This window comes from Pogoniulus pusillus, chromosome 20 (genome assembly GCF_015220805.1).
Source record: "Pogoniulus pusillus isolate bPogPus1 chromosome 20, bPogPus1.pri, whole genome shotgun sequence".
Taxonomy (NCBI): Eukaryota; Metazoa; Chordata; class Aves; order Piciformes; family Lybiidae; genus Pogoniulus; species Pogoniulus pusillus.
In genome coordinates this window covers 22,216,206-22,243,814 of record NC_087283.1, presented here as the reverse complement: position 1 = coordinate 22,243,814, position 27,609 = coordinate 22,216,206, and the positions used below count along the sequence as shown (strand labels likewise).

General features: G+C 64.3%; 2 protein-coding genes across 4 annotated transcripts; one reads left to right on the top strand and one right to left on the bottom strand.

The window, feature by feature from the left end:
* Nucleotides 1-763: 763 nt before the first annotated feature.
* Nucleotides 764-2,269, bottom strand: LOC135184253 (uncharacterized). Its single transcript, XM_064159817.1, has 2 exons — nucleotides 2,186-2,269; nucleotides 764-1,843 (listed from the first exon to the last, which is right to left on the bottom strand). The coding sequence occupies exons 1-2, from the start codon at nucleotides 2,267-2,269 to the stop codon at nucleotides 764-766; spliced, it is 1,164 nt and encodes a 387-aa protein (XP_064015887.1).
* On the top strand, nucleotides 971-25,881 carry SLC38A7 (solute carrier family 38 member 7). 3 transcript variants are annotated; one of them, XM_064160604.1, is made up of 11 exons: nucleotides 971-1,060; nucleotides 5,520-5,955; nucleotides 10,969-11,167; nucleotides 11,257-11,401; nucleotides 12,974-13,072; nucleotides 14,983-15,040; nucleotides 16,883-16,997; nucleotides 17,786-17,933; nucleotides 18,013-18,212; nucleotides 20,484-20,538; nucleotides 20,627-25,881. In XM_064160604.1, exons 2-11 carry the CDS (start codon nucleotides 5,689-5,691, stop codon nucleotides 20,727-20,729), a joined length of 1,389 nt encoding a protein of 462 aa, XP_064016674.1. In that variant the 5' UTR covers nucleotides 971-1,060; nucleotides 5,520-5,688; the 3' UTR covers nucleotides 20,730-25,881. The 3 variants fall into 3 exon arrangements, with proteins under 3 accessions (XP_064016674.1, XP_064016675.1, XP_064016676.1); XM_064160605.1 differs by lacking the exon at nucleotides 971-1,060 and adding an exon at nucleotides 1,643-1,690; XM_064160606.1 differs by lacking the exon at nucleotides 971-1,060 and adding an exon at nucleotides 2,177-2,227.
* Nucleotides 25,882-27,609: the final 1,728 nt, after the last annotated feature.

Genomic DNA, 27,609 nt, shown 5'->3' with positions numbered 1-27,609 from the left:
CCCTGGGCACCAAACCCTGGCCCCCAGTGCCATGGCCACACCATTCTTGGACACCTCCAGCCCTGACCACTCCACCAGTAAAGGAATTCTTCCTCCTCTCCAACCTAAGCCTCCCCTGGCACAATCCCAGGCCAGTTCCTCTCCTGTCCCCTAAGCCCAGGGAGCAGAGCCCAGCCCCAGCTGGCTGCAGCCTCCTCTCAGGGAGCTGCAGAGAGCAATGAGCTCTGCCTCAGCTGCCCCTCCCCAGCCCTCTGCTCCAGACCCTTCCCACCTTTCTTGCCCTTCTCTGGACCCCCTCCAGCCCCTCAGCGTCCTTGCTCTGAGGACCCCAAACCTGAACCCAGGATCTGAGGTGCAGCCTGACCAGCGCAGCCCAGGGGGACCATCCCAGCCCTGCTGCTGCTGCTGCTGCTGGCAGGCTGCTGGGCACGACCGAGCTGCTGGCAGCAGGCACAGCTGCCCCCGCGGTGCGCTCCGCCTGGGCGCTCGCTGCAGCCCCAGCAGGGCACTCCCAGAGCGCTGCCCGGAGCAGCCCGGGCCGGGGAGCTGTGCCAGGCCCGGGTGGCACAGGCTGTGCCCAGGGGCCGGGAGGCGGCAGGCTGCCTTTGCTCCCGCGGACGGCTGTTTACGTGGCCCGGTGCCCGCCGCTGGCCGCCGTTTGCGCAATGAACCGCACGCCGCTGCCACGGCCCGGGGGGGGAGCGCTGCCCGCGGCGCTGCGGGGCCCCCGTGCCCGCCCCGGGCCGCCACACCGCCCTCCCCGCTACGGCCGACGAGCTGCGGCACAGCTCCTCTGCCCCGAGGGTCCCGCCGCTGCTTGCGGCCGCAGGGAGCCGGGGGTGGGCAGGGATGAGCCTCCCGAGCGGGCGGGCAGCGCTCCGCGGCGCACCTCGGGCCGGGGGCGGACTACAACCCCCGGCGTGCAGCGGGCAGGGCGGTGCCGGCTTCGCGCCGCCGCCGAGCCGGGGCCGGGGCTGGAGCCGGCGCTCACCGCCCGCGGAGCGGGGCTGGGGCCGTGGCTAGGGCCGGGGCTAGCGCTGGAGCGGGCTGTCGCCTCCCGGTGAGTGGGGCCGGGGCTAACGCTGGAGCGGGCTATCGCCTCCCGGTGAGTGGGGCCGTGGCTAGCGCTGGAGCGGGCTATCGCCTCCCGGTGAGTGGGGCCGTGGCTGGGGCTGGAGCGGGCTATCGCCTCCCGGTGAGTGGGGCCGTGGCTAGCGCTGGAGCGGGCTATCGCCTCCCGGTGAGTGGGGCCGTGGCTGGGGCTGGAGCGGGCTATCGCCTCCCGGTGAGTGGGGCCGGGGCCGGGGCTGGAGCGGGCTATCGCCTCCCCGTGAGTGGGGCCGGGGCTGGCGCTGGAGCGGGCTATCGCCTCCCGGTGAGTGGGGCCTGGGCTAGCGCTGGAGCGGGCTATCGCCTCCCCGTGAGTGGGGCCGGGGCTGGCGCTGGAGCGGGCTATCGCCTCCCGGTGAGTGGGGCCGGGGCTGGGGCTGGAGCGGGCTATCGCCTCCCGGTGAGTGGGGCCGGGGCTGGGGCTGGAGCGGGCTATCGCCTCCCGGTGAGTGGGGCCGGGGCTGGGGCTGGAGCGGGCTATCGCCTCCCGGTGAGTGGGGCCGGGGCTGGGGCTGGAGCGGGCTATCGCCTCCCGGTGAGTGGGGCCGGGGCTAGCGCTGGAGCGGGCTATCGCCTCCCGGTGAGTGGGGCCGGGGCTAGCGCTGGAGCGGGGTCTCGCCGCCCGGTGAGTGGGGCCGGGGCTGGAGCGGGGTCTCGCCACCCGGTGAGTGGGGCCGGGGCCGGGGCCGGAGCTGGCTCCCACCGCCCGGTGAAGCGGAGCCAGGGCACGGCGCTACCGGGCGAGCCGAGCCCAAAGGATCCGCCGGGGCCGCGTCGCATCCCCGAGGGCATCCCGGTGTGCCTGGAACTGGGGGCGGGGGGCACCGGCAGGGATCTGCGGTCTGTGGAGCCACCCACTCGGGGTGTGTGGTTGTCACCAGCGTGGTGACGACTCGCGGGTGAAAGGACACCGAGCAGCATCCTGCTCTGGCTGGGGGAGAGGCATCGGCCCCCGGCTCGGGGGCAGGGGCTTGAAGCAAAGCGAGGGGACCCAGGGCCCCGCTGCGCTGCCAGCCCGGGAGAGAGGAGCTGCTGCCGTCCCCTCGCAGGCTGTCCTCGCCCCCCAGAAACCCACGGGGAGGCTTCGCAGCACACGCAGCAGGGCCTGGAAGCGGAGGTGGGGGCGGGGGATGGGCCGGTCACAGCCCCGAGACGGCATCCAGGCACAAGCAGGGAGGTTTCCCTCGGGCAGGGACTGCCCGCGGCTGGGGGGGCGCTCGGAGCCCCTGCAGGCTGGCAGGGCAGGGCTGCCGCAGCTCGGAGGGGCAGGGTCTGGGCTGAGGCGCTGGGAACGCCAAGTCTGCAGGTCCAGCAGCTTGTGAGCCCCCTGGTGCTGGAGGTCACCCCCGGGTGCCCGGCAGAGAGCCTGTGCTGCCCTCGCTGCTGGCACCGCTCAGCGCCGGGCACGTGGGGCACTGCTGCGCCCAACCCCGACCTTAGCCAGCGCAGAGCTGGCGGCAGCGGGGCTGGGAACGGGGGAGGGAGCTGTGGCGCTGCCTCCGGTGCTGGTGGAGCTGTGGGTCTGGTGCTGGTGGAGCTGTGGCACTGGCTCTGGTAGAGCTGTGGCACTGGCTCTGGTAGAGCTGTGGCACTGGCTCTGGTAGAGCTGTGGCACTGGCTCTGGTGCTGGCGGAGCTGTGGCACTGACTCTGGTGCTGGCGGAGCTGTGCCACTGGCTCTGGTGCTGGCGGAGCTGTGGCACTGGTTCTGGTGCTGGTGGAGCTGTGGGTCTGGCGCTGATGGAGCTGTGGCCCTGGCTCTGGTAGAGCTGTGGCACTGGTTCTGGTGCTGGTGGAGCTGTGGGTCTGGTGCTGGTGGAGCTGTGGCCCTGGCTCTGGTAGAGCTGTGGCACTGGTTCTGGTGCTGGTGGAGCTGTGGGTCTGGCGCTGATGGAGCTGTGGCACTGGCTCTGGTAGAGCTGTGGCACTGGCTCTGGTGCTGGTGGAGCTGTGGGTCTGCTGCTGGTGGAGCTGTGGGTCTGGCACTGATGGAGCTGTGGCACTGGCTCTGGTATAGCTGTGGCACTGGCTCTGGTGCTGGTGGAGCTGTGGCACTGGCTCTGGTGCTGGTGGAGCTGTGGCTCTGGTGCTGGTGGAGCTGTGGCACTGGCTCTGGTGCTGGTGGAGCTGTGGCACTGGCTCTGGTGCTGGTGGAGCTGTGGCTCTGGTGCTGGTGGAGCTGTGGCACTGGCTCTGGTAGAGCTGTGGCACTGGTTCTGGTGCTGGTGGAGCTGTGGGTCTGGCGCTGATGGAGCTGTGGCACTGGCTCTGGTAGAGCTGTGGCACTGGCTCTGGTGCTGGTGGAGCTGTGGGTCTGGTGCTGGTGGAGCTGTGGGTCTGGCACTGATGGAGCTGTGGCACTGGCTCTGGTATAGCTGTGGCACTGGCTCTGGTGCTGGTGGAGCTGTGGCACTGGCTCTGGTGCTGGTGGAGCTGTGGGTCTGGTGCTGGTGGAGCTGTGGCACTGGCTCTGGTGCTGGTGGAGCTGTGGGTCTGGTGCTGGTGGAGCTGTGGCACTGGCTCTGGTGCTGGTGGAGCTGTGGCTCTGGTGCTGGTGGAGCTGTGGCACTGGTTCTGGTGCTGGTGGAGCTGTGGGTCTGGCGCTGATGGAGCTGTGGCACTGGCTCTGGTAGAGCTGTGGCACTGGCTCTGGTGCTGGTGGAGCTGTGGGTCTGGTGCTGGTGGAGCTGTGGGTCTGGCACTGATGGAGCTGTGGCACTGGCTCTGGTATAGCTGTGGCACTGGCTCTGGTGCTGGTGGAGCTGTGGCACTGGCTCTGGTGCTGGTGGAGCTGTGGGTCTGGTGCTGGTGGAGCTGTGGCACTGGCTCTGGTGCTGGTGGAGCTGTGGCACTGACTCTGGTGCTGGTGGAGCTGTGGCACTGGCTCTGGTGCTGGCAGAAGGGTGACTCTCACTGTGAGGCTGCAGCTCCCCAGCCTGGTTGCTGGAGCTCAGTGGTCCCCATCCAGCAGCTGCAGTGTGAGGGGCAATAGGGGAGTTCTCCTGCCATACCTCTGCTGGCATGAGGACCTCTGTGTGCTGTCACCAGCTGAGAGCCGAGGAGCTCCCCAGCAGGCAGCACTGGTGGCTGCAGCCCAGAGCCAGCTGTGTGCTGGCTGCAGCCAGAGCAGGCAGAGCAGCAGCACAGGGAGGGGATTCTGCCCCTCCAATCTGCTCTGCTCAGCCCTCCCCTGCAGCACTGCCTCCAGCTCTGGGAACCCAGCACAGGAAGGGCCTGGAGCTGCTGGGCAGGGGCCAGAGGAGGCCACCGAGAGGCTGAGAGGCTGCTGGAGAAGCTCTGCTGTGGGCACAGGCTGGCAGAGCTGGGGCTGTGCAGCCTGGAGAAGGGGCTGCAGGAGAGCTGGGGAGGGACTTTGAAGAGAGGCTGGCAGTGCCAGGAGGAGGGACAATGGGAGCTGGGAGAGGGGAGATGAGGAAAAAATTGTTGGCAGTGAGGATGAGGAGAGCCTGGCACAAGCTGCCCAGGGAGGCTGTGACTGCCCCCTCCACGGGGGTGTTCAGGGCCAGGTTGGATGAGGCCCTGAGCAGCCTGTGCTGGTGGGAGGTGTCGCTGCCCACGGCAGGGGATTGGCACTGGCTGACCATTAAGGTCCCTTCCAACCCAACCCATTCTGTGACTCTGATTTGACACAAGGAGTAGGGAAAGGTAGAGGAACTTCTCTGTTGTGCTGCCAGGCAGGGGGTTGGGACTGGAGGGGCTCACAGGCTCCTGGAACCAAGCAGGCTGCAAGAGAGCTCTGAGCTCACCCAGCCCAGCCTAGCACCCAGACCATGGCACTGAATGCCAACCTAGCACCCAGCCCTGGCCAATCAACCAGACCATGGCACTGAATGCCAACCTAGCACCCAGCCCTGCCCAACCAACCACACCATGGCACTGAGTGCCAACCTAGCACCCAGCCCTGCCCAACCAACCACACCATGGCACTGAGTGCCCACCTAGCACCCAGCCCTGCCCAACCAACCAGGCCATGGCACTCAGTGCCAATCTAGCACCCAGCCCTGCCCAACCAACCAGGCCATGGCACTCAGTGCCAACCTAGCACCCAGCCCTGCCCAACCAACCAGAGCATGGCACTCAGTGCCAACCTAGCACCCAGCCCTGCCCAACCAACCACACCATGGCACTCAGTGCCAACCTAGCACCCAGCCCTGCCCAAACAACCACACCATGGCACTCAGTGCCAACCTAGCACCCAGCCCTCCCCAACCAACCAGACCACAGCATTAAGTGCCCCCTCCAGGCTTGGCTCCAACCCCTCCAGGGAGGGTGCCTCCACCACCTGCTCTGGGTCTCTTCCAGCCCAACCCACTCTATGAACCTGAGCTCCTTTCCTCTCTGCCCCCACCTGATCTGTGCCTCCCTCCTGTGTCCCTCCTCCCCTGGCAGGAGCAGCGGAGTGCCCGACCCCTTGTGCCGCCCGGCTGCCATCCTGCCCGCTTGCCGCTCTCGCACCTGATGGAGCCAGCCCTGGCACAAGCCCCCCCTCGAGGCAGCCGCCTGCGCCCACCGCGGCAGCCTTAGCGGGTGTGGGTGTGTGCCACCTGGGGCGGGCACCATGGCTCAGGGCCGCGGCAGCATCAACAGCGACGGCAGGGACTGGGAGTGGAGCGGCGACGCCGGGGAGCGAGCCCGGCTCCTGCAGAGCCCCAGCGTGGAGACCCTGCCAAAGGACGGCGAGAGCCGAGGCAGCGGCCCGGGGGCCACATCTGCGCTGGGAGCCGTCTGCATCGTGGTCAACGCTGCCCTGGGCGCTGGGCTGCTCAACTTCCCTGCTGCCTTCAGCACGGCTGGCGGCGTGGCCGCGGGCATCGCGCTGCAGATGGTGAGAGCCTGCAGGGAGGCTGCTGGGAGCCTGCTGGGAGCCTGCTGGGATGCTGCTGGGAGGCTGCTGGGAGCCTGCTGGGAGGCTGCTGGGATGCTGCTGGGATGCTGCTGGGAGCCTGCTGGGAGCCTGCTGGGAGCCTGCTGGGAGCCTGCTGGGAGGCTGCACTGGGAGCCTGCTGGGAGGCTGCACTGGGAGCCTGCTGGGAGGCTGCTGGGAGCCTGCTGGGAGCCTGCTCTGGGAGCCGGCTCTGGGAGGCTGCTGGGAGCCTGCTGGGAACCTGCTGGGAGCCTGCTCTGGGAGCCTGCTCTGGGAGCCTGCTGGGAGCCTGCTGGGAGCCTGCTGGGAACCTGCTCTGGGATCCTGCTCTGGGAGGCTGCTGGGAGCTTGCTGGGAGCCTGCTGGGATGCTGCTGGGAGGCTGCTGGGATGCTGCTGGGATGCTGCTGGGAGCCTGCTGGGATGCTGCTGGGAGCCTGCTGGGAGCCTGCTGGGATGCTGCTGGGAGCCTGCTGGGATGCTGCTGGGAGGCTGCTGGGATGCTGCTGGGAGCCTGCTGGGATGCTGCTGGGAGGCTGCTGGGAGGCTGCTGGGATGCTGCTGGGATGCTGCTGGGAGGCTGCTGGGATGCTGCTGGGATGCTGCTGGGAGGCTGCTGGGATGCTGCTGGGAGGCTGCTGGGAGCCTGCTGGGATGCTGCTGGGAGGCTGCTGGGATGCTGCTGGGAGGCTGCTGGGAGGCTGCTGGGAGGCTGCTGGGAGCCTGCTGGGAGGCTGCTGGGAGGCTGCTGGGAGGCTGCTGGGAGGCTGCTGGGATGCTGCTGGGATGCTGCTGGGAGGCTGCTGGGATGCTGCTGGGATGCTGCTGGGAGGCTGCTGGGAGGCTGCTGGGAGGCTGCTGGGATGCTGCTGGGATGCTGCTGGGATGCTGCTGGGAGGCTGCTGGGAGCCTGCTGGGATGCTGCTGGGATGCTGCTGGGAGGCTGCTGGGAGGCTGCTGGGAGCCTGCTGGGATGCTGCTGGGATGCTGCTGGGAGCCTGCTGGGATGCTGCTGGGATGCTGCTGGGAGGCTGCTGGGAGGCTGCTGGGATGCTGCTGGGAGGCTGCTGGGAGCCTGCTGGGATGCTGCTGGGAGCCTGCTGGGAGCCTGCTGGGAGCCTGCTGGGATGCTGCTGGGAGCCTGCTGGGAGGCTGCTGGGATGCTGCTGGGATGCTGCTGGGAGCCTGATGGGAGCCTGCTGGGATGCTGCTGGGAGCCTGCTGGGATGCTGCTGGGAGGCTGCTGGGAGGCTGCTGGGAGCCTGCTGGGAGCCTGCTGGGACCATGCTGGGAGCCTGCTGGGAACCTGCTGGGAGGCTGCTCTGGGAGCCTGCTGGGAGGCTGCTGGGAGCCTGCTGGGAGGCTGCTGGGAGCCTGCTGGGATGCTGCTGGGAGCCTGCTGGGAGCCTGCTGGGATGCTGCTGGGATGCTGCTGGGAGGCTGCTGGGAGCCTGCTGGGAGGCTGCTGGGAGCCTGCTGGGATGCTGCTGGGAGCCTGCTGGGAGCCTGCTGGGAGCCTGCTGGGAGCCTGCTGGGATGCTGCTGGGATGCTGCTGGGAGGCTGCTGGGATGCTGCTGGGAGGCTGCTGGGAGCCTGCTGGGAGCCTGCTGGGATGCTGCTGGGATGCTGCTGGGAGGCTGCTGGGAGGCTGCTGGGATGCTGCTGGGAGGCTGCTGGGAGCCTGCTGGGATGCTGCTGGGAGCCTGCTGGGAGCCTGCTGGGACCATGCTGGGAGCCTGCTGGGAACCTGCTGGGAGGCTGCTCTGGGAGCCTGCTGGGAGGCTGCTGGGAGCCTGCTGGGAGGCTGCTGGGAGCCTGCTGGGATGCTGCTGGGAGCCTGCTGGGAGCCTGCTGGGATGCTGCTGGGAGGCTGCTGGGAGCCTGCTGGGATGCTGCTGGGAGCCTGCTGGGATGCTGCTGGGAGCCTGCTGGGAGCCTGCTGGGAGGCTGCTGGGAGGCTGCTGGGAGGCTGCTGGGAGCCTGCTGGGACGCTGCTGGGAGCCTGCTGGGACGCTGCTGGGAGCCTGCTGGGAGGCTGCTGGGAGGCTGCTGGGATGCTGCTGGGATGCTGCTGGGAGCCTGCTGGGATGCTGCTGGGATGCTGCTGGGAGCCTGCTGGGAGGCTGCTGGGAGGCTGCTGGGAGCCTGCTGGGAGGCTGCTGGGAGGCTGCTGGGATGCTGCTGGGATGCTGCTGGGAGCCTGCTGGGAGCCTGCTGGGAGGCTGCTGGGAGCCTGCTGGGAGGCTGCTGGGAGCCTGCTGGGATGCTGCTGGGAGCCTGCTGGGAGGCTGCTGGGATGCTGCTGGGATGCTGCTGGGAGCCTGCTGGGAGGCTGCTGGGATGCTGCTGGGAGCCTGCTGGGAGGCTGCTGGGAGGCTGCTGGGAGCCTGCTGGGAGGCTGCTGGGAGGCTGCTGGGATGCTGCTGGGATGCTGCTGGGAGCCTGATGGGAGGCTGCTGGGAGCCTGCTGGGAGGCTGCTGGGAGCCTGCTGGGAGGCTGCTGGGAGCCTGCTGGGAGCCTGCTGGGAGCCTGCTGGGAGGCTGCTGGGAGGCTGCTGGGATGCTGCTGGGAGCCTGCTGGGATGCTGCTGGGATGCTGCTGGGAGCCTGCTGGGAGGCTGCTGGGAGGCTGCTGGGAGCCTGCTGGGAGGCTGCTGGGAGGCTGCTGGGATGCTGCTGGGATGCTGCTGGGAGCCTGATGGGAGCCTGCTGGGAGGCTGCTGGGAGCCTGCTGGGAGGCTGCTGGGAGCCTGCTGGGAGGCTGCTGGGAGCCTGCTGGGAGGCTGCTGGGAGCCTGCTTGGAGGCTGCTGGGAACCTGCTTGGGAGCCTGCTGGGATGCTGCTGGGAGCCTGCTTGGAGGCTGCTGGGACCCTGCTGGGAGCCTGCTGGGACGCTGCTGGGAGCCTGCTGGGAGGCTGCTGGGATGCTGCTGGGATGCTGCTGGGAGCCTGCTGGGAGGCTGCTGGGAGCCTGCTGGGAGCCTGCTGGGAGCCTGCTGGGAGCCTGCTTGGAGGCTGCTGGGAACCTGCTTGGGAGCCTGCTGGGATGCTGCTGGGAGCCTGCTGGGAGCCTGCTGGGACCCTGCTGGGAGCCTGCTGGGACGCTGCTGGGAGCCTGCTGGGAGGCTGCTGGGAGCCTGCTGGGAGGCTGCTGGGATGCTGCTGGGAGGCTGCTGGGAGCCTGCTGGGATGCTGCTGGGAGCCTGCTGGGATGCTGCTGGGAGCCTGCTGGGAGGCTGCTGGGAGCCTGCTGGGAGCCTGCTGGGAGGCTGCTGGGACCCTGCTGGGACCCTGCTGGGACGCTGCTGGGAGCCTGCTGGGAGGCTGCTGGGATGCTGCTGGGAGGCTGCTGGGAGCCTGCTGGGATGCTGCTGGGAGCCTGCTGGGATGCTGCTGGGAGGCTGCTGGGAGCCTGCTGGGATGCTGCTGGGAACCTGCTGGGATGCTGCTGGGATGCTGCTGGGAGGCTGCTGGGAGGCTGCTGGGAGCCTGCTGGGATGCTGCTGGGAGGCTGCTGGGAGGCTGCTGGGAGGCTGCTGGGAGGCTGCTGGGAGCCTGCTGGGAGCCTGCTGGGACCATGCTGGGAGCCTGCTGGGACCATGCTGGGAGGCTGCTGGGACCATGCTGGGAGCCTGCTGGGACCATGCTGGGAGGCTGCTGGGAGCCTGCTCTGGGAGCCTGCTGGGAGCCTGCTGGGAGGCTGGAGAAGACTGAGAGGGGATTGGATCAATGTCTGCAACTCTCTGAGGGCTGGGGGCAGGAGGGGGGGACAGGCTCTGCTCACTGCTCCCTGGGCTAGGCCAAGCAGCAGTGGATGGAAGCTGCAGCACAGGAGGTTCAGCTCAGCACAAGGGCAACTTCTTGGCTGGAAGGGTCCCAGAGCCTGGCACAGGCTGCCCAGAGAGGCTGTGGAGTCTCCTTCCCTGGAGCCTCTCCAGCCCTGTCTGGAGGTGTTGCTGTGTGCTCTGTGTCAGCATTGTCCTGCTCTGGCAAGGGGTTGGACTTGATGATCTCTTTGGGTCCCTTCCCATCCCTGGCATCCTGTGATCCTCTCTGCCACTCTGGGAGGGAATCTGGGATGCATGTGTGGAATTCCAAAGGGGGCTTGGAGAGGAGTTGGCTCCTGGGAAGAAGCCTCGTTGGGTGAGGTGCACCAGAGACGTTCAGGGATGGCTGCCTAGGGTGGTTCTGAAGAGCTTATTCTGTTCATGGGATCATAGAAGCAACCAGGTTGGGACAGAGCTCCAGGCTCATCCTGCCCAACCTAGCACCCAGCCCTGCCCAAACAACCACACCATGGCACTCAGTGCCAACCTAGCACCCAGCCCTGCCAAACCAACCACACCATGGCACTCAGTGCCAACCTAGCACCCAGCCCTGCCCAAACAACCAGACCATGGCACTCAGTGCCAACCTAGTACCCAGCCCTGCCCAAACAACCAGACCATGGCACTCAGTGCCAACCTAGCACCCAGCAGTCCGCAATGAGCTCTGCCCTGAGCCTCCTCTGCTGCAGCCTGCACCCCCCCAGCTCCCTCAGCCTCTCCTCACAGGGCTGTGCTCCAGGCCCCTCCCCAGCCTTGCTGCCCTTCTCTCAGCACCTTCCAGCACCTCAGCAGCTCTCTGCAATTCAGGAGCCCACAGCTGGACACAGCACTCCAGGGCTGGCCTGAGCAGGGCTGGGCACAGGCGCACAAGAACCTCCCTTGTGCTGCTGCCCACACTGCTCCTCAGCCAGCCCAGGATGCCACTGGCTCTGCTGCCCACACTCTTCCTGCTCCATCCCATCAGGGACAGCAGAGCCCAGAGCTGCCAGTATGACTCCAGCCCTCCCTGGTCCTGCCTTGCTTGCACCCTGCTCAAGCCAGGTTTGCCCCCGAGGGCACAGCTTTGCACTGGCAGCACCACTGGAGGCTGTGTCCCCTCGTTCTGTGTGCCTCGGGGCATCCCCTCCTTGTCTCCCCCCCACCCCAGTGCATGCTGATCTTCATCATCGGAGGCTTGGTGATCCTGGCCTACTGCTCCCAGGCCAGCAACGAGCGCACCTACCAGGAGGTGGTGTGGGCAGTGTGTGGCAGGGTGCCAGGCGTGCTCTGCGAGGTGGCCATCGCCGTCTACACCTTCGGCACCTGCATCGCCTTCCTCATCATCATTGGAGACCAGGAGGACAAGAGTGAGTGAGCCCCCGGGGGGCAAACAGTGCCACCTGCTGCCCCTTCGGCTGCCAAGGCACCACCTGGCAGCTGCCCTCTGTCCCCACAGTCATTGCTGCTCTGCTGAGGGAGCCTGAGGGAGCTGGGGCCAGGCACTGGTACATGGATCGCAAGTTCACCATCAGCATCACCGCCCTGCTGCTCATCCTGCCCCTCTCCATCCCCAGGGAGATTGGCTTCCAGAAGTATGCCAGGTGGGTGAGGCTCTGGGGCTGGGCCAGCCAGCACCCACTGCAGCATGGCATCGTGGCACCAACCAGGCTGGAAGAGAGCTCTGAGCTCACCCAGCCCAGCCTAGCACCCAGCCCTGGGCAAGCAACCACACCATGGCACTGAGTGCCAACCTAGCACCCAGCCCTGCCCAACCAACCACACCATGGCACTCAGTGCCAGCCTAGCACCCAGCCCTGCCCAACCAACCACACCATGGCACTCAGTGCCAACCTAGCACCCAGCCCTGGGCAAGCAACCAGAGCATGGCACTGAGTGCCAACCTAGCACCCAGCCCTGGGCAAGCAACCAGAGCATGGCACTCAGTGCCAACCCAGCACCCAGCCCTGGGTAAGCAACCACACCATGGCACTTAGTGCCAGCCTAGCACCCAGCCCTGGGTAAGCAACCAGAGCATGGCACTGAGTGCCAACCTAGCACCCAGCCCTGGGTAAGCAACCAGAGCATGGCACTCAGTGCCAACCCAGCACCCAGCCCTGGGTAAGCAACCAGAGCATGGCACTCAGTGCCAACCTAGCACCCAGCCCTGCCCAAACAACCACACCATGGCACTCAGTGCCAACCTAGCACCCAGCCCTGCCCAACCAACCACACCATGGCACTCAGTGCCAACCTAGCACCCAGCCCTGCCCAACCAGCCACACCATGGCAGTCAGTGCCAACCTAGCACCCAGCCCTGCCCAACCAACCACACCATGGCACTCAGTGCCAACCTAGCACCCAGCCCTGCCCAACCAACCACACCATGGCACTCAGTGCCAACCTAGCACCCAGCCCTGCCCAACCAACCACACCATGGCACCAAGTGCCCAGCCAGCCTTGCCTCCAACCCCTCCAGCCACGGCCACTCCACCACCTCCCTGGGCAGCCCATGCCAGTGCCAATCACTCTCTCTGCCAGCAGCTTCCTCCTCACAGCCAGCCCACACCTGCCCTGCCACAGCTTCAGCCTGGGGCCCCTTCTGCTGCTGCTGCCTGCCTGGCACCAGAGCCCAACCCCACCTGGCTACAGCCTCCCTGCAGGCAGCTGCAGGCAGCAATCAGCTCTGCCCTGAGCCTCCTCTGCTGCAGCCTGCACCCCCCCCAGCTCCCTCAGCCTCAGTGTCTGAAGAGGAGCCTGAGGGGAGAGTTTATTGCTCTCTACAGCTCCCTGAATGGAGGATGGAGCCAGGCTGGGGTTGGTCCCTTGGCCCAAGGAGCAAGCAATGGCACAAGAGGAAGTGGTCCTAAGGTTTAGGTTGGCCATGAGGAACAATTTCTTCCCCAAAGGGTGCCAAAGCCTGGCCCAGGCTGCCCAGGGCAGTGCTGCAGTCCCCATCCCTGGGGTTGGTTTAAAAGCCACAGAGATGTGGTGCTGGGAGCCAGGGTTTGGTGGTGCCCTGGCACTGCTGGCTGAAGCCTTGGCTCTCTCCCAACCAAACCAGAGTGGAGTGGCCTGGGCTGTGTGGGGAGGAAGATAGAGCTGAAATGGCTGAGAGGAGACCCTCCGTGGAGCCAGGAGGCAACAGGCTGATGGTGTCCTGTCCCCTCTTGCAGCTCCCTCAGTGTGATTGGCACCTGGTATGTCACAGCAGTCATCATCATCAAGTACATCTGGCCTGACAAGGAGCTGGTGCCTGTGGAGATCCCCACCAGGTAAGGGCAAGCCATGGCATGCTGATGGTGGCCAGCAGAGCACTGCAGCTGTGCTGATGGTGGCCAGCAGAGCACTGCAGAGCCATGCTGATGGTGGCCAGCAGAGCACTGCAGCCATGCTGATGGTGGCCAGCAGAGCACTGCAGCCATGCTGATGGTGGCCAGCAGAGCACTGCAGAGCCATGCTGATGGTGGCCAGCAGAGCACTGCAGAGCCATGCTGATGGTGGCCAGCAGAGCACTGCAGAGCCATGCTGATGGTGGCCAGCAGAGCACTGCAGAGCCATGCTGATGGTGGCCAGCAGAGCACTGCAGCCATGCTGATGGTGGCCAGCAGAGCACTGCACCCACGCTGATGGTGGCCAGCAGAGCACTGCACCCACGCTGATGGTGGCCAGCAGAGCACTGCAGAGCCATGCTGATGGTGGCCAGCAGAGCACTGCACCCATGCTGATGGTGGCCAGCAGAGCACTGCACCCGTGCTGATGGTGGCCAGCAGAGCACTGCAGAGCCATGCTGATTGTGGCCAGCAGAGCACTGCAGAGCCATGCTGATGGTGGCCAGCAGAGCACTGCAGAGCCATGCTGATGGTGGCCAGCAGAGCACTGCAGCCATGCTGATGGTGGCCAGCAGAGCACTGCAGCCGTGCTGATGGTGGCCAGCAGAGCACTGCAGCCGTGCTGATGGTGGCCAGCAGAGCACTGCAGAGCTATGCTGATGGTGGCCAGCAGAGCACTGCAGAGCCATGCTGATGGTGGCCAGCAGAGCACTGCAGAGCCATGCTGGTGGTGGCCAGCAGAGCACTGCAGAGCTATGCTGATGGTGGCCAGCAGAGCACTGCAGCCATGCTGATGGTGGCCAGCAGAGCACTGCAGAGCTATGCTGATGGTGGCCAGCAGAGCACTGCAGCCATGCTGATGGTGGCCAGCAGAGCACTGCAGAGCCATGCTGATGGTGGCCAGCAGAGCACTGCAGCCATGCTGATGGTGGCCAGCAGAGCACTGCAGAGCCATGCTGATGGTGGCCAGCAGAGCACTGCAGAGCCATGCTGATGGTGGCCAGCAGAGCACTGCAGCCATACTGATGGTGGCCAGCAGAGCACTGCAGAGCCATGCTGATGGTGGCCAGCAGAGCACTGCAGCCATGCTGATGGTGGCCAGCAGAGCACTGCAGCCGTGCTGATGGTGGCCAGCAGAGCACTGCAGAGCCATGCTGATGGTGGCCAGCAGAGCACTGCAGCCATACTGATGGTGGCCAGCAGAGCACTGCAGAGCCATGCTGATGGTGGCCAGCAGAGCACTGCAGCCATACTGATGATGGCCAGCAGAGCACTGCAGAGCCATGCTGATTGTGGCCAGCAGAGCACTGCAGAGCCATGCTGATAGTGGCCAACAGAGCACTGCAGCCATGCTGATGGTGGCTAGCAGAGCACTGCAGCCCTGCTGATGGTGGCCAGCAGAGCACTGCAGAGCCAGGCAGGGCTGCAGGACTGAGAGCCAGCAAAGCTTGGGGACAGTTCCTTCCCAAGTTCCATCCCTGAGCCCAAGAGCACTGCACATGGGTGCCAAATGCTCCCAAGTGGCCACAGCTCTGCACGTTTCAGTGGAGCAGGTGATGAAGGAGGGCAAGAAGACCTCCTGGAGGTCCCCACAGCACCACTGTGGGTTTTCAGGAGAGCTGATTGACCTCTGACTCTGCAGAAGCAGGCCCAAAGTTGTCTCTGTGCAGTGCTTCTGTTCAGCCAGCAAGCAGGGCTGGGGCTGAGGATGGTGCTGGTTGTTTCCTTGGCCCAGCATGGCATGAGGATGTTTCTGGACTCAGAGGAGTTTCAGGGCAGAGCAGAGTGTTTGGCAGTGTCCAGGTGGCTGCAGGGGGCCCTGCTCTGACTGATGGCTGTTTCTCTCCTGCCAGTCCCTCCAGCTGGACAGCCATCTTCAATGCCATGCCCACCATCTGCTTTGGCTTCCAGGTAAGGAGGTGAGCCAGGGAACCACCATGGCCTAGGGATGCTTCCCTGGATGTTCAACCAAAACCCTCTCAGCACATGGCTTCATCAGGTTGATGGAGCCAGTTTAACATCTCACCATGCCTGGCTGGAGAGGAATCACAGGATTAAGCAGGTTGGAAAAGACCTTGGAGATCATCAAGTCCAAGCTTTAATCACTCCTACACCAGCTGGGAAACACTCACAGAATGGCTTAGGATGGAAGGGACCACAGAGATCATCTCCTCCATCCTCTCTGTCATGGGCAGGGACACCTCTCAACTAGTCTGAACTGCTCAAGGCCTCATCCAGCCTGGCCTTGAGCATCTCAGCAGCCCTGAGCAGAGGCACTTGGGGGTGCTGCTGGAGGAGAAGCTCAGCAGGAGCCAGCAGTGTGCACTTGCAGCCCAGAGAGCCAAGCAGAGCCTGGGCTGCAGCAGCAGCAGTGTGGGCAGCAGGGCCAGGGAGGGGATTCTGCCCCTCTGCTCTGCTCTGCTGAGAGCCCACCTGGAGTCCTGCATCCAGTGCTGGAGCCCCTGGCACAAGAGGGCTGTGGAGAGGCTGCAGAGTGTCCAGAGCAGGGCCAGGAGGATGCTGAGAGGCTGCAGCAGCTCTGCTGTGAGCACAGCCTGAAAGAGTTGGGGCTGTGCAGGCTGCAGCAGAGGAGGCTCCCAGGGCACCTTCTGGTGGCCTTGCAGCATCTGCAGGGGGCTGCAAAAAAGCTGGGGAGGGACTTTGGAGGCTGTGAGGGAGTGGCAGGAGTGGGGGGGCTGGAGCAAAGCTGGAGGTGGGGAGAGTGAGGCTGGAGGGGAGGAGGAAGTTGCTGAGCAGGAGAGTGGGGAGAGGCTGGAATGGGTTGCCCAGGGAGGGGGTTGAGGCCCCATGGCTGGAGGTGTTTGAGGCCAGGCTGGCTGAGGCTGTGTGCAGCCTGCTCTAGGGCAGGGTGTCCCTGGGCATGGCAGGGGTTGGCACTGCCTGCTCCTTGTGCTCCCTTCCAGCCCTGCCTGACTCTGTGATCTCCAGGGAGGGGGCATCTATGGCCTCCCTGGGCAGTCTGTGCCAGAGTCTCAGCACCCTCACACTGAAGAACTTCTCCCTCAGCTCCACTCTAACCCTGCTCTGCCTCAGCTTCAAACCATTCCCCCTTGGCCTGGCTCCAGACACCCTCAGCAAAAGTCTCTCTGCAGTCCTCCTGCAGGATCCCTTCAGCTCTTGGAAGGCAGCTCTGAGGTCCCCCTGGAGTCTTCTCTTCTCCAGGCTGAACAACCCCAGCTCCCTCAGCCTGTGCTCACAGCAGCTCCAACAGTCCAAGGCAGCCTGTCCTCACCTTCCTCTCCAGCAACACACCTGGGGGTGCATCACAACAAACCTGGGGGGGATCACAAGAGGGAAGCCCCCACGAGTCCACCTCAGCCTGGAACAGGCTGAAGGAGCTGAGGTTGTTCAGCCTGCAGAAGAGGAGGCTCTGGGGAGACCTAATAGTGACCTTCTGGTATCTGGAGGGGCTACAAGGAGGCTGCAGGGAGACTGCTCCCAAAGGCCTGCAGGGGCAGGAGCAGGGGCAGTGGTTTGGGAGGAGAGCAGAGCAGATGGAGATTGGATGTGAGGAGCAAGCTCTGCCCCAGGAGGCTGCTGGAACACTGCAGCAGGCTGCCCAGGGAGGGGGTTGAGGTCTCATGTCTGGACAGGGCTGAGAGCAGCCTGCTCAGTGGAGGATGTCCCTGGTGACTGTGGTGGGGTTGGGCTGGGTGAGCTTTGGAGGTCCCTTCCAGCCAGGACCATTCTGTGATTCTGTGTGTCCCTGCTCTGTCTGTGTGTCCCTGGCAGTGCCACGTCAGCAGTGTGCCAGTCTTCAACAGCATGAAGCAGCCAGAGGTGAAGACCTGGGGGGCAGTGGTGACAGCAGCCATGGTGATTGCCCTCTTCGTCTACACAGGCACTGGTGAGCAGGAGGGCAGAGGGGCAGTGTGGCAGGGGCCTAGGGGCTTGCCCCTGGCAGCCTGGGCAGTGCTACACAGGCACTGGTGATGAGCAGGAGGGCACAGGTGAGTGTGGCAGGGACCTAGGAGCTTGCTCCTGGCAGCCTGGGCAGTGCTACACAGGCAGTGGTGGTGAGCAGGAGGGCACAGGTGAGTGTGGCAGGGGCCTAGGAGCTTGCCCCTGGCAGCTTCAGGAGTGCTACACAGGCACTGGTGGGTAGGAGGGCACAGGTGAGTGTGGCAGGGGCCTGGGAGCTTGCCCCTGGCAGCCTGGGCAGTGCTACACAGGCACTGGTGGTGAGCAGGAGGGCACAGGGTGAGTGTGGCAGGGGCCTGGGAGCTTGCCCCTGGCAGCCTGGGCAGTGCTACACAGGCACTGGTGGGTAGGAGGGCACAGGTGAGTGTGGCAGGGGCCTGGGAGCTTGCCCCTGGCAGCCTGGGCAGTGCTACACAGGCACTGGTGGTGAGCAGGAGGGCACAGGTGAGTGTGGCAGGGGCCTGGGAGCTTGCTCCTGGCAGCCTGGGCAGTGCTGCACAGGCACTGGTGGTGAGCAGGAGGGCACAGGGTGAGTGTGGCAGGGGCCTGGGAGCTTGCCCCTGGCAGCCTGGGGAGCGCAGGGATGCTCTGGTGGGCAGGGCTCCGAGTCCATCCTCCCTCCCTGTGCCGCATCCCTCTGGGTCTGCTCCCCGGAGCGCAGGGATGCTCTGGAGGTGAGTCCCCCTCCCCCTGCAGCTGCTCCCTTCCCAGCAGGTGTCTGTGGCTTCCTGACCTTCGGAGCCAGCGTGGAGCAGGACGTGTTGCTGTCCTACCCCTCCGACGACATCCCCATCGCCCTGGCCCGAGCCTTCATCATCCTCTGCGTGCTGACCTCCTACCCGATCCTGCACTTCTGCGGGCGGTGAGCGGCGGGCGGTGAGCGGCGGGGGGCGGCGGGGGCGGGCGGCAGGACGCGCTCCTGCCCGGCTCTGTGCCCGCAGGGCCGTGCTGGAGGGGCTGTGGCTGCGCTACACCGGCGTGACGGTGGAGGAGGACGTGCGGCGGGAGCGGCGGCGCCGCCTGCTGCAGACTGCCACCTGGTTCCTCCTCACCCTCCTGCTGGCCCTCTTCATCCCCGACATCGGCAAGGTCATCTCCGTCATCGGGGGCTTGGCTGCCTGCTTCATCTTCGTCTTCCCGGGTAGGTGCTCTGCTGGAGGGCTCTGGGTTTCACAGTCAGTCTTCACCCTGAACATGAGCCAGCAGTGTGCCCAGGTGGCCAAGAGAGCCAGTGGCATCCTGGCCTGCATCAGGAATGGTGTGGCCAGCAGGAGCAGGGAGGTCATTCTGCCCCTGTACTCTGCACTGGTTAGACCTCACCTTGAGTGCTGTGTTCAGTTCTGGGCCCCCAAGTTTAGGAGGGACATTGAGATGCTTGAGCGTGTCCAGAGAAGGGCAACGAGGCTGGGGAGAGGCCTTGAGCACAGCCCTACGAGGAGAGGCTGAGGGAGCTGGGATTGGTTAGCCTGGAGAAGAGGAGGCTCAGGGCAGACCTCATTGCTGTCTACAGCTACCTGAGGGGAGGTTGTGGCCAGGAGGAGGTTGCTCTCTTCTCTCAGGTGGCCAGCACCAGAACGAGAGGACACAGCCTCAGGCTGTGCCAGGGGAGATTTAGGCTGGAGGTGAGGAGAAAGTTCTTCCCTGAGAGAGTCATTGGGCACTGGAATGGGCTGCCCGGGGAGGTGGTGGAGTCGCCGTCCCTGGAGCTGTTCAAGGCAGGACTGGACGTGGCACTTGGTGCCATGGTCTGGCCTTGAGCTCTGTGCTAAAGGGTTGGACTTGATGAGCTGTGAGGTCTCTTCCAACCCTGATGATACTGTGAGACTGGGATCCTGGGATGCTGTGATCCTGCCCTGCTGGCAGCAGCCCTTCCCTGCTGCACAGCAGAGCTCCAGCCATGGACGAGGACCTGTCCCTGCGTGCAGTGCTCTGTCCCTGTGTGAGAGCTGTCCTGTGTGGTGTCAGCAGTGCAGCCACCCCATGCTTTGGGCAGAAGAGGCCGAGGCTGCACTGCAGCCCCTGGTGCCTGGGCTGGTGGAAGTGTGCCAGCCAAACACCTCTGGCCCTTCTGGCTGCCCCATCCTCTGCTCTGTGAGGTCTGCCTGCACATGGCACTGGTGGTCCCTCCTGGATTCGTTCACAGAGGGGCAGTGCTGCACAGGCACTGGTGGTGAGCAGGAGGGCACAGGGTGAGTGTGGCAGTGGCCTAGGAGCTTGCCCCTGGCAGCCTGGGTGATGAGCAGGAGGGCACAGGGTGAGTGTGGCAGGGGCCTAGGAGCTTGCCCCTGGCAGCCTGGGCAGTGCTGCACAGGCACTGGTGATGAGCAGGAGGGCACAGGTGAGTGTGGCAGGGACCTAGGAGCTTGCTCCTGGCAGCCTGGGCAGTGCTACACAGGCACTGGTGGTGAGCAGGAGGGCACAGGGTGAGTGTGGCAGGGGCCTAGGAGCTTGCTCCTGGCAGCCTGGGCAGTGCTACACAGGCACTGGTGGTGAGCAGGAGGGCACAGGGTGAGTGTGGCAGGGGCCTAGGAGCTTGCCCCTGGCAGCCTGGGCAGTGCTACACAGGCACTGGTGGTGAGCAGGAGGGCACAGGGTGAGTGTGGCAGGGGCCTAGGAGCTTGCTCCTGGCAGCCTGGGTGATGAGCAGGAGGGCACAGGGTGAGTGTGGCAGGGGCCTAGGAGCTTGCCCCTGGCAGCCTGGGTGATGAGCAGGAGGGCACAGGGTGAGTGTGGCAGGGGCCTAGGAGCTTGCTCCTGGCAGCCTGGGCAGTGCTACACAGGCACTGGTGGTGAGCAGGAGGGCACAGGGTGAGTGTGGCAGGGGCCTAGGAGCTTGCCCCTGGCAGCTTGGGCAGTGCTACACAGGCACTGGTGGTGAGCAGGAGGGCACAGGTGAGTGTGGCAGGGGCCTAGGAGCTTGCCCCTGGCAGCCTGGGGAGCGCAGGGATGCTCTGGTGGGCAGGGCTCGGAGTCCATCCTGCTCTCCTGTGCCACAGTGGTGTGGCACACAGGGGCACTTCTGCCCAGCCCACAGCACCTCTGGACCTCCACGGGAACTATTTCAGCCTGGTGTACCCTATGGGTATCCAACAGGGAGCCTGGGGCACATAGAACCATAGAATCACCCAGGCTGGAAGAGACCTCCAAGCTCAGCCAGTCCAACCTAGCACCCAGCCCTAGCCAGTCAAGCAGACCATGGCACTAAGTGCCTCATCCACTATTGCCTGAGGCTGGCAGGTGCTGATGCTTCAGTGTAGGGGCTGCTGTGGTTGGACTTGGTGATCTTAAAGGTCTTTTCCAACCTTCACGATTCTGTGATTCTATGAAGGGGGGAGGGAGCAGAAAGCAGGAGGACAGAAGTCTCCACGGGACAGGCTGCAGCTGGGTGTGATTTGCCTCTCCTGCCTTTCAGGGCTCTGCCTGATCCAAGCCAAGCTCTCTGAGATCCAAGAAACCAGGGCAGTCAGGTAAGCAAACCTTGCTCCCCCCCTGCCTGCTTCCCCTGGGGCCGGCAGGGGGAGGCTGCCCTCAGCACAGCCTGCCCTGCCTCTGCAGCTGGTGGGGCTACGTCAGCTACGGCGTCTTCATGGTCACCCTGGGAGCCTTCATCTTTGGACAGACCACTGCCAATGCCATCTTCGTGGATCTCACAGCCTGACTCCTCCTGCAGGCCGGACTGAGGATGCCAAGGGGGATGCAGGTTTCCCCTAGGAGCCAAGGGAAGCAGGGAGGAGCCGCCTGGGTGCCTTGGGAAGATGCAGGAGGAGCGTTGTCATCTGGGCTGAAGGAGCCTGAAGCTGTCCTAGGGCAGCAGGCAGGCTTCTTCTCTCAGCCCTGACCCCTTGCTGGAGCCAGAGCATCACTACAAGGAGACCTGGAACCCAGGTCAAGCCCTTTCTGTTCCTCCAGGGTAGACATCACTACCATGGCTGAGGTTCCTGAAGGCAGGATGCTGGCACCCCTGTGCTGGTGGAGCTCCTCCACAGCTTCAAATCCTCCTTCAGCACCCCTGTGCTGGTGGAGCTCCTCCACAGCTTCAAATCCTCCTTCAGCACCCCTGTGCTGGTGAAGCTCCTCCACAGCTTCAGCTCCTCCTCCCAGCACCCCTGTGCTGGTGGAGCTCCTCCACAGCTTCAGCTCCTCCTCCAACACCCCTGTGCTGGTGGAGCTCCTCCACAGCTTCAAATCCTCCTCCCAGCACCCCTGTGCTGGTGGAGCTCCTCCACAGCTTCAGCTCCTCCTCCAGCACCCCTGTGCTGGTGGAGCTCCTCCACAGCTTCTGCTCCTCCTCCCAGCACCCCTGTGCTCATGGAGCTCCTCCACAGCTTCAGCTCCTCCTCCCAACACCCCTGTGCTGGTGAAGCTCCTCCACAGCTTCAGCTCCTCCTCCCAGCACCCCTGTGCTGGTGGAGCTCCTCCACAGCTTCAGCTCCTCCTCCAACACCCCTGTGCTGGTGGAGCTCCTCCACAGCTTCAAATCCTCCTCCCAGCACCCCTGTGCTGGTGGAGCTCCTCCACAGCTTCAGCTCCTCCTCCAGCACCCCTGTGCTGGTGGAGCTCCTCCACAGCTTCAGCTCCTCCTCCCAGCATCCCTGTGCTGGTGGAGCTCCTCCACAGCTTCAGCTCCTCCTCCAACACCCCTGTGCTGGTGGAGCTCCTCCACAGCTTCTGCTCCTCCTCCAGCATCCCTGTGCTGGTGGAGCTCCTCCACAGCTTCAGCTCCTCCTCCAGCATCCCTGTGCTGGTGGAGCTCCTCCACAGCTTCAGCTCCTCCTCTAGCACCCCTGTGCTGGTGGAGCTCCTCCACAGCTTCAAATCCTCCTCCAGCACCCCTGTGCTGGTGGAGCTCCTCCACAGCTTCAGCTCCTCCTCCAACACCCCTGTGCTGGTGGAGCTCCTCCACAGCTTCTGCTCCTCCTCCAGCATCCCTGTGCTGGTGGAGCTCCTCCACAGCTTCAGCTCCTCCTCCAGCATCCCTGTGCTGGTGGAGCTCCTCCACAGCTTCAGCTCCTCCTCTAGCACCCCTGTGCTGGTGGAGCTCCTCCACAGCTTCAAATCCTCCTCCAGCACCCCTGTGCTGGTGGAGCTCCTCCACAGCTTCTGCTCCTCCTCCAACACCCCTGTGCTCATGGAGCTCCTCCACAGCTTCAAATCCTCCTCCCAACACCCCTGTGCTGGTGGAGCTCCTCCACAGCTTCAGCTCCTCCTCCAGCACCCCTGTGCTCATGGAGCTCCTTCACAGCTTCTGCTCCTCCTCCCAGTGCCCCTGTGCTGGTGGAGCTCCTCCACAGCTTCTGCTCCTCCTCCAGCACCCCTGTGCTGGTGGAGCTCCTCCACAGCTTCAGCTCCTCCTCCCAACACCCCTGTGCTGGTGGAGCTCCTCCACAGCTTCAGCTCCTCCTCCCAACACCCCTGTGCTGGTGGAGCTCCTCCACAGCTTCAAATCCTCCTCGCAGCACCCCTGTGCTGGTGGAGCTCCTCCACAGCTTCAGCTCCTCCTCCCAGCACCCCTGTGCTGGTGGAGCTCCTCCACAGCTTTAACTCCTTCAGCTGGCAGCCCTGGAGGGAAGGAGCCTGCCTTGCATAAAGGGAACTCATAACCATGTCCATCAGGCAGGCTGACATCCATCCCCGTGGTCCCCTTCTCTGCCAGTGCTCTCTGCTGTCCCACTGCTCATCTCGCCTCTCTCCTGCCCTTACTCCTACTTCTCCCTCTGCCTGGGCTGCACTTTCTGTGCCAAAGTGGGACCAAGGTTTGTTTTGTGGAGGGTCAGGATGCCCCCAGGGCAGTGAGCCACCAGTGCAATGTTTCCCCAGCCAGGGTTTGCTCACACAGCTAGGAAGGTGCTGTGGCCACATCACAGGCTCACAGGATGTCAGGGGCTGCAAAGGTCACCCAGCCCAACCCCCCCTGCCAGAGCAGGGCCACACAATCCAGCTCAGGGCACACAGGAACACATCCAGACAGGGCTGGGAAGGCTCCAGGGAAGGAGGCTCCACAGCCTCTCTGGGCAGCCTGTGCCAGGCTCTGGGACCCTTCCAGCCAAGAAGTTGCCCTTGTGCTGAGCTGAACCTCCTGTGCTGCAGCTTCCATCCACTGCTGCTTGGCCTAGCCCAGGGAGCAGTGAGCAGAGCCTGTGTGTCCCCTCCCCCTCCTGCCCCCAGCCCTCAGAGAGTTGCAGACATTGATCCAATCCCCTCTCAGTCTTCTCACAGCCTTCAGCTGTATCAGCCCAGCCTCCCAGTTTGGTGTCCTCAGCAAACATGCTGACCTGCTGGAGACACTCCCCTAGAGCAAAGCTTCTCTTCTACATTCCAGTCCTGTTTTTCCAGGGGGTGTCCAAGGAATGGGACTGGGCCAGGATTTGAAGGGATGCTTTGGGACAAAAGCAGTCAGTGCTGGTCTGGTTTACATCCTTCCTTTGGTCATTGCATCCCTCCCTTGGTCATTGCATCCTTCCCTTGGTCATTACATCCCTCCCTTGGTCATTGCATCCCTCCCTTGGTCATTGCATCCCTCCCTTGGTCATTGCATCCCTCCCTTGGTCATTGCATCCCTCCCTTGGTCACTGCATCCCTCCCTTGGTCACTGCATCCCTCCCTTGGGCATTGCATCCCTCCCTTGGTCACTGCATCCCTCCCTTGGGCATTGCATCCTTCCCTTGGGCATTGCATTCTTCCCTTGGGCATTGCATCCCTCCCTTGGGCATTGCATCCTTCCCTTGGGCATTGCATCCCTCCCTTGGGCATTGCATTCTTCCCTTGGGCATTGTATCCCTCCCTTGGGCATTGCATCCTTCCCTTGGGCATTGCATCCTTCCCTTGGGCATTGCATCCTTCCCTTGGGCATTGCATCCCTCCCTTGGGCATTGCATCCTTCCCTTGGGCATTGCATCCCTCCCTTGGTCACTGCATCCCTCCCTTGGGCATTACATCCCTCCCTTGGTCACTGCATCCCTCCCTTGGGCATTTGCACTCTGCAGCTGCTGTGGCTCTGGGCTGTCTCTCCATTGCCTCTAAGGATGATGTGGAAGGGTTGAGCAGTTCCTCCCAGCTGCAGCTTTTGTTGGGGCAGTTAAATGGCCACAGCAAACTGCTCCTCTTCAGTCTTTGGGTTCTCTTGTTCCTTGCTTGACTTCTGAAACCCTGGGAGAGGGGGAGGAATTTGTGTCACTCTCTCTGTGATGAGTGTCCAGCCCAGCTCTGAAGCACCTGGCTTTGCCTTTCCTGCCCCTCCTCGAAGGAGCAGGTCCAGAGAAGGGCAGCAAAGCTGGGGAAGGGTCTGGAGAACAGGGCTGGGCAGGAGCAGCTGAGGGAGCTGGGGGTGTTTGGAGAAGAGGATGCTGAGGGGAGACCTTTTGGATCTCTACAACTCCCTGGAAGAAGGTTGGAGCCAGGTGGGGTTGGGCTCTACTCCTAAGGACAAGTGATAGGACAAGAGGAATCAGCCTCAGGTTGCACCAAGGGAGGTGCAGATGAGGAACAATTTCTTCCCCTTGAGGGCTGTCAGGGCCTGGCCCAAGCTGCCCAGGGCAGTGCTGCAGTCCCCATCCCTGGAGGGGTTTCAGAGCCATGGAGATGTGGTGCTGAGGGTGGTGCCCTGGCAGTGCTGGGTTCAGGCTTGGACTTGCAGATCTCAACAAAGGTCTCTTCCAACCAAAACGATTCTGTGGCATTCTGGAAGCAGCCCAGGCTCTGGTGGAGGCAAGGTGAAAACCATGGCATGCTCCTGCACTTTCCCCCTGGCCCTCTCCCTCTGTGCCCAGCAGCAGTGGGTGGGAGGACAGCCTCTGAGTACCTCTGTCCCTACCAAACTTGGCTGTGTGCAAAGGGAGACCTTCCTGCCACTGCTGCTTGGGGCAAGAGAGGGAAAGGCAGATGGAGAGAGGAGGCAGGAAAGCTCCAAGCACAGCATGGATGTTTGAGGGTCCCTGCCAAGGCATGAGTCCTTCCTTGCTCTCCCAAGGTACCTCCAACCTCCATGCCCCTAAGTGTTGGCAAATCAGGCTCTGGTAAGCCCTCCCAACTCCCCTGACCATTCAGAGTGGAGAGGAGGAAGAAATGTTGGGCACTGAGGGTGCTGAGAGCCTGGCCCAGGTTGCCCCAGGGAGGTGGGAGATGATGCCTCATGCCTGGAAGCTTTCCAGGTGAGGTTGTTTGGGGCTGTGAGCAACCTGCTCCAGCTGCTGAGTGCCCTGAGGTTGGGCTGGATTGAGCTTTAAAGGTCCTTTTCAACTCAAACCATTCCATGATTCTCTGGCACTGGCTGCCTCCCAAGCCCCTTCAACCCCAGCCCCCACCTGAGAGCAGCTGCTGGGGCAGCCCTTGGCAGAACTAAAGAGGTGCCCACCCTACCATCAGCTCTCCCTGCAGCCCACCCCTCCTGGATGTGGTGCCCACAGGGCCACCTTCCCTGCAGCCCTGTGCTTGGAGGCTCAGCAGATGCCAATGCCAAGGTGCCTTTCAGTGCCCATCCTTTGTCAAGGTGGAGGGGGTTTGAGGGGTGTTTGTGGCTCTGGCTTCCCTGAAGGTGCCCAGAGCAGCAGGAGGAGGTCCCAGAGGCAAAGCAAAAGCAGGCATGGACAGGGTCCTACATCCTTTTGGTTGTCACCTGAGGAGCCACAACCTTCATCCTCCCAGGGGGTCCTTGTGGCTGTGGGCAGTAGGGTATGAAGGTGCTGTGGGCACCTCTGTGCTTGCCTTACTGCTGCCCTGGCTGTTTACAGACAGTGACCTTTGGAACTGTATTTTCTACCTGCAGGAGGTGGAGGGAACCTGGACTCAATAAAGTGATGTTCGTGGTGCGTGTAGAGAGTGGGCACGAGGTGGGTCCCGTGGGGCTGCAGCATGGAGCTGCTCCTGAGTGGGATGCAGGAGGGGAGCTGTGTCCTTGAAACACCAGCCCACCCCTCTGAGCTTTGGGGAGGGCACCAGGGGTGGCTCTAGAGTGGGTGGGGTGGCACCAGGGGTGGCTCTAGAGTGGGTGGTGTGGCACCAGACACCAGAGGTGGCTTTAGAGAAGGTGGTGTGGCACCAGAGGTGGCTCTAGAGTGGGTGGGGTGGCACCAGGGGTGGCTCTAGAGTGGGTGGTGTGGCACCAGGGGTGGCTCTAGAGTGGGTGGTGTGGCACCAGGGGTGGCTCTAGAGTGGGTGGTGTGGCACCAGGGGTGGCTCTAGAGTGGGTGGGGTGGCACCAGAGGTGGCTCTAGAGTGGGTGGTGTGGCACCAGACACCAGAGGTGGCTTTAGAGAAGGTGGTGTGGCACCAGAGGTGGCTCTAGAGTGGATGCTGTGGCACCAGGGTGGCTCTAGAGTGGATGCTGTGGCACCAGAGGTGGCTGTAGAGTGGGTGCTGTGGCACCAGACACCAGAAGTGGCTCTAGAGTGGGTGCTGTGGCACCAGACACCAGGGGTGGCTCTAGAGTGGGTGGTGTGGCACCAGGGCTGGCTCTAGAGTGGGTAGGGTGGCACCAGACACCAGGGGTGGCTCTAGAGTGGGTAGGGTGGCACCAGGGGTGGCTCTAGAGTGGGTGGTGTGGCACCAGGGGTGGCTCTAGAGGCTGCCCCTGTGGTTACCTGGTGGGGACTCCCCTGCCAGCTTTGGGGTCCCATCACCCTGAGGAGCAGACCTGTGTGCACCTCCTGAGGCTGCAGTGGGCTCTGCCCCTGGGTCTCGGCGCCCCCTGGCACCAGTGCAGGGTGGGGGTGAAGAGCAGCCCAGAGGAGAATCACTTCGGGGGTGCAAAGCCGGAGAGGAGCTGGCACTGAGTGCTGCCAGCCCTGTGCTGGGCTGATGCCCAGCAGCAGGGGCAGGGAGGGGATTCTGCCCCCCCGGGACAGCTCTGGAGCCCTCAGCACAGGCAGGCACTTGCCGGAGCAGGGCCAGAAGCCCTCTGGCAGGGCTGGCAGGGCTGTGCTGTGCGGCCAGGCTGGCAGAGCTGGGGGCGTTCAGCCTGGAGAGGAGGAGGAGGAGGCTCCAGGGACACCTCCTGGTGGCTTCTCAGCGCTGAAAGAGCCTCTCGGGCAGCCGGGGCCAGGGTTCTGAGCAGGGCCTCCTGTGCCAGGCCAAAGGGGGGTGGTTTGAACTGCGAGAGAAGGGAGAAATGCTTGGCCCCGAGGGTGGGGGGAGCCTGGTTTGGGCTGCCCGTATCGGTGGGAGCTGCCCCCTGGCTGGCAGCAGCGCAGGTGAGGCTGTGAGCAGCCTGCTCCGGCCGCAGCTGCCCCCGCTGAGCGCAGGGGGCTGGGCTGGGCGAGCTTCGGGGGTCCCTTCCCACCCAGCCCCCGTTACGATCCGGGCGCGGTGTGCCCAGCGCCGGGGACTGGCAGAGGAGCCCCCAGCCGCCCGGAGCCTCGCTGGCACCGGAGCTGCAAGGCAGAGGCGGGCACGGAGGAGCCTTGCCAGGGGGGAGGGGGCAGCCCCAGCCCCGGGGACCTAAGGGGGTCTGCCTCCCGTCCAGGACGGAGCACGAAAACGGAGAGGGACGATTCTGCTCCCTGGGGGAGCCTACAGCCTCTGAGCTCGGCCAGAGGACGCAGCAG

What these genes read in the sequence shown, in the direction of transcription:
- LOC135184253 (XM_064159817.1), bottom strand. Translation starts at nt 2,269, where the DNA reads ATGCCGTCTCGGGGCTGTGACCGGCCCATCCCCCGCCCCCACCTCCGC. An exon ending in GTGTGCTGCGAAGCCTCCCC is followed by an intron (nt 1,844 to 2,185) that starts GTGGGTTTCTGG and finishes CTCGCCCGGTAG; the next exon opens with CGCCGTGCCCTGGCTCCGCT.
- SLC38A7 (XM_064160604.1), top strand. Translation starts at nt 5,689, where the DNA reads ATGGCTCAGGGCCGCGGCAGCATCAACAGCGACGGCAGGGACTGGGAG. An exon ending in CCTGTGGAGATCCCCACCAG is followed by an intron (nt 13,073 to 14,982) that starts GTAAGGGCAAGC and finishes CTCTCCTGCCAG; the next exon opens with TCCCTCCAGCTGGACAGCCA. An exon ending in CTTCATCTTCGTCTTCCCGG is followed by an intron (nt 18,213 to 20,483) that starts GTAGGTGCTCTG and finishes CCTGCCTTTCAG; the next exon opens with GGCTCTGCCTGATCCAAGCC.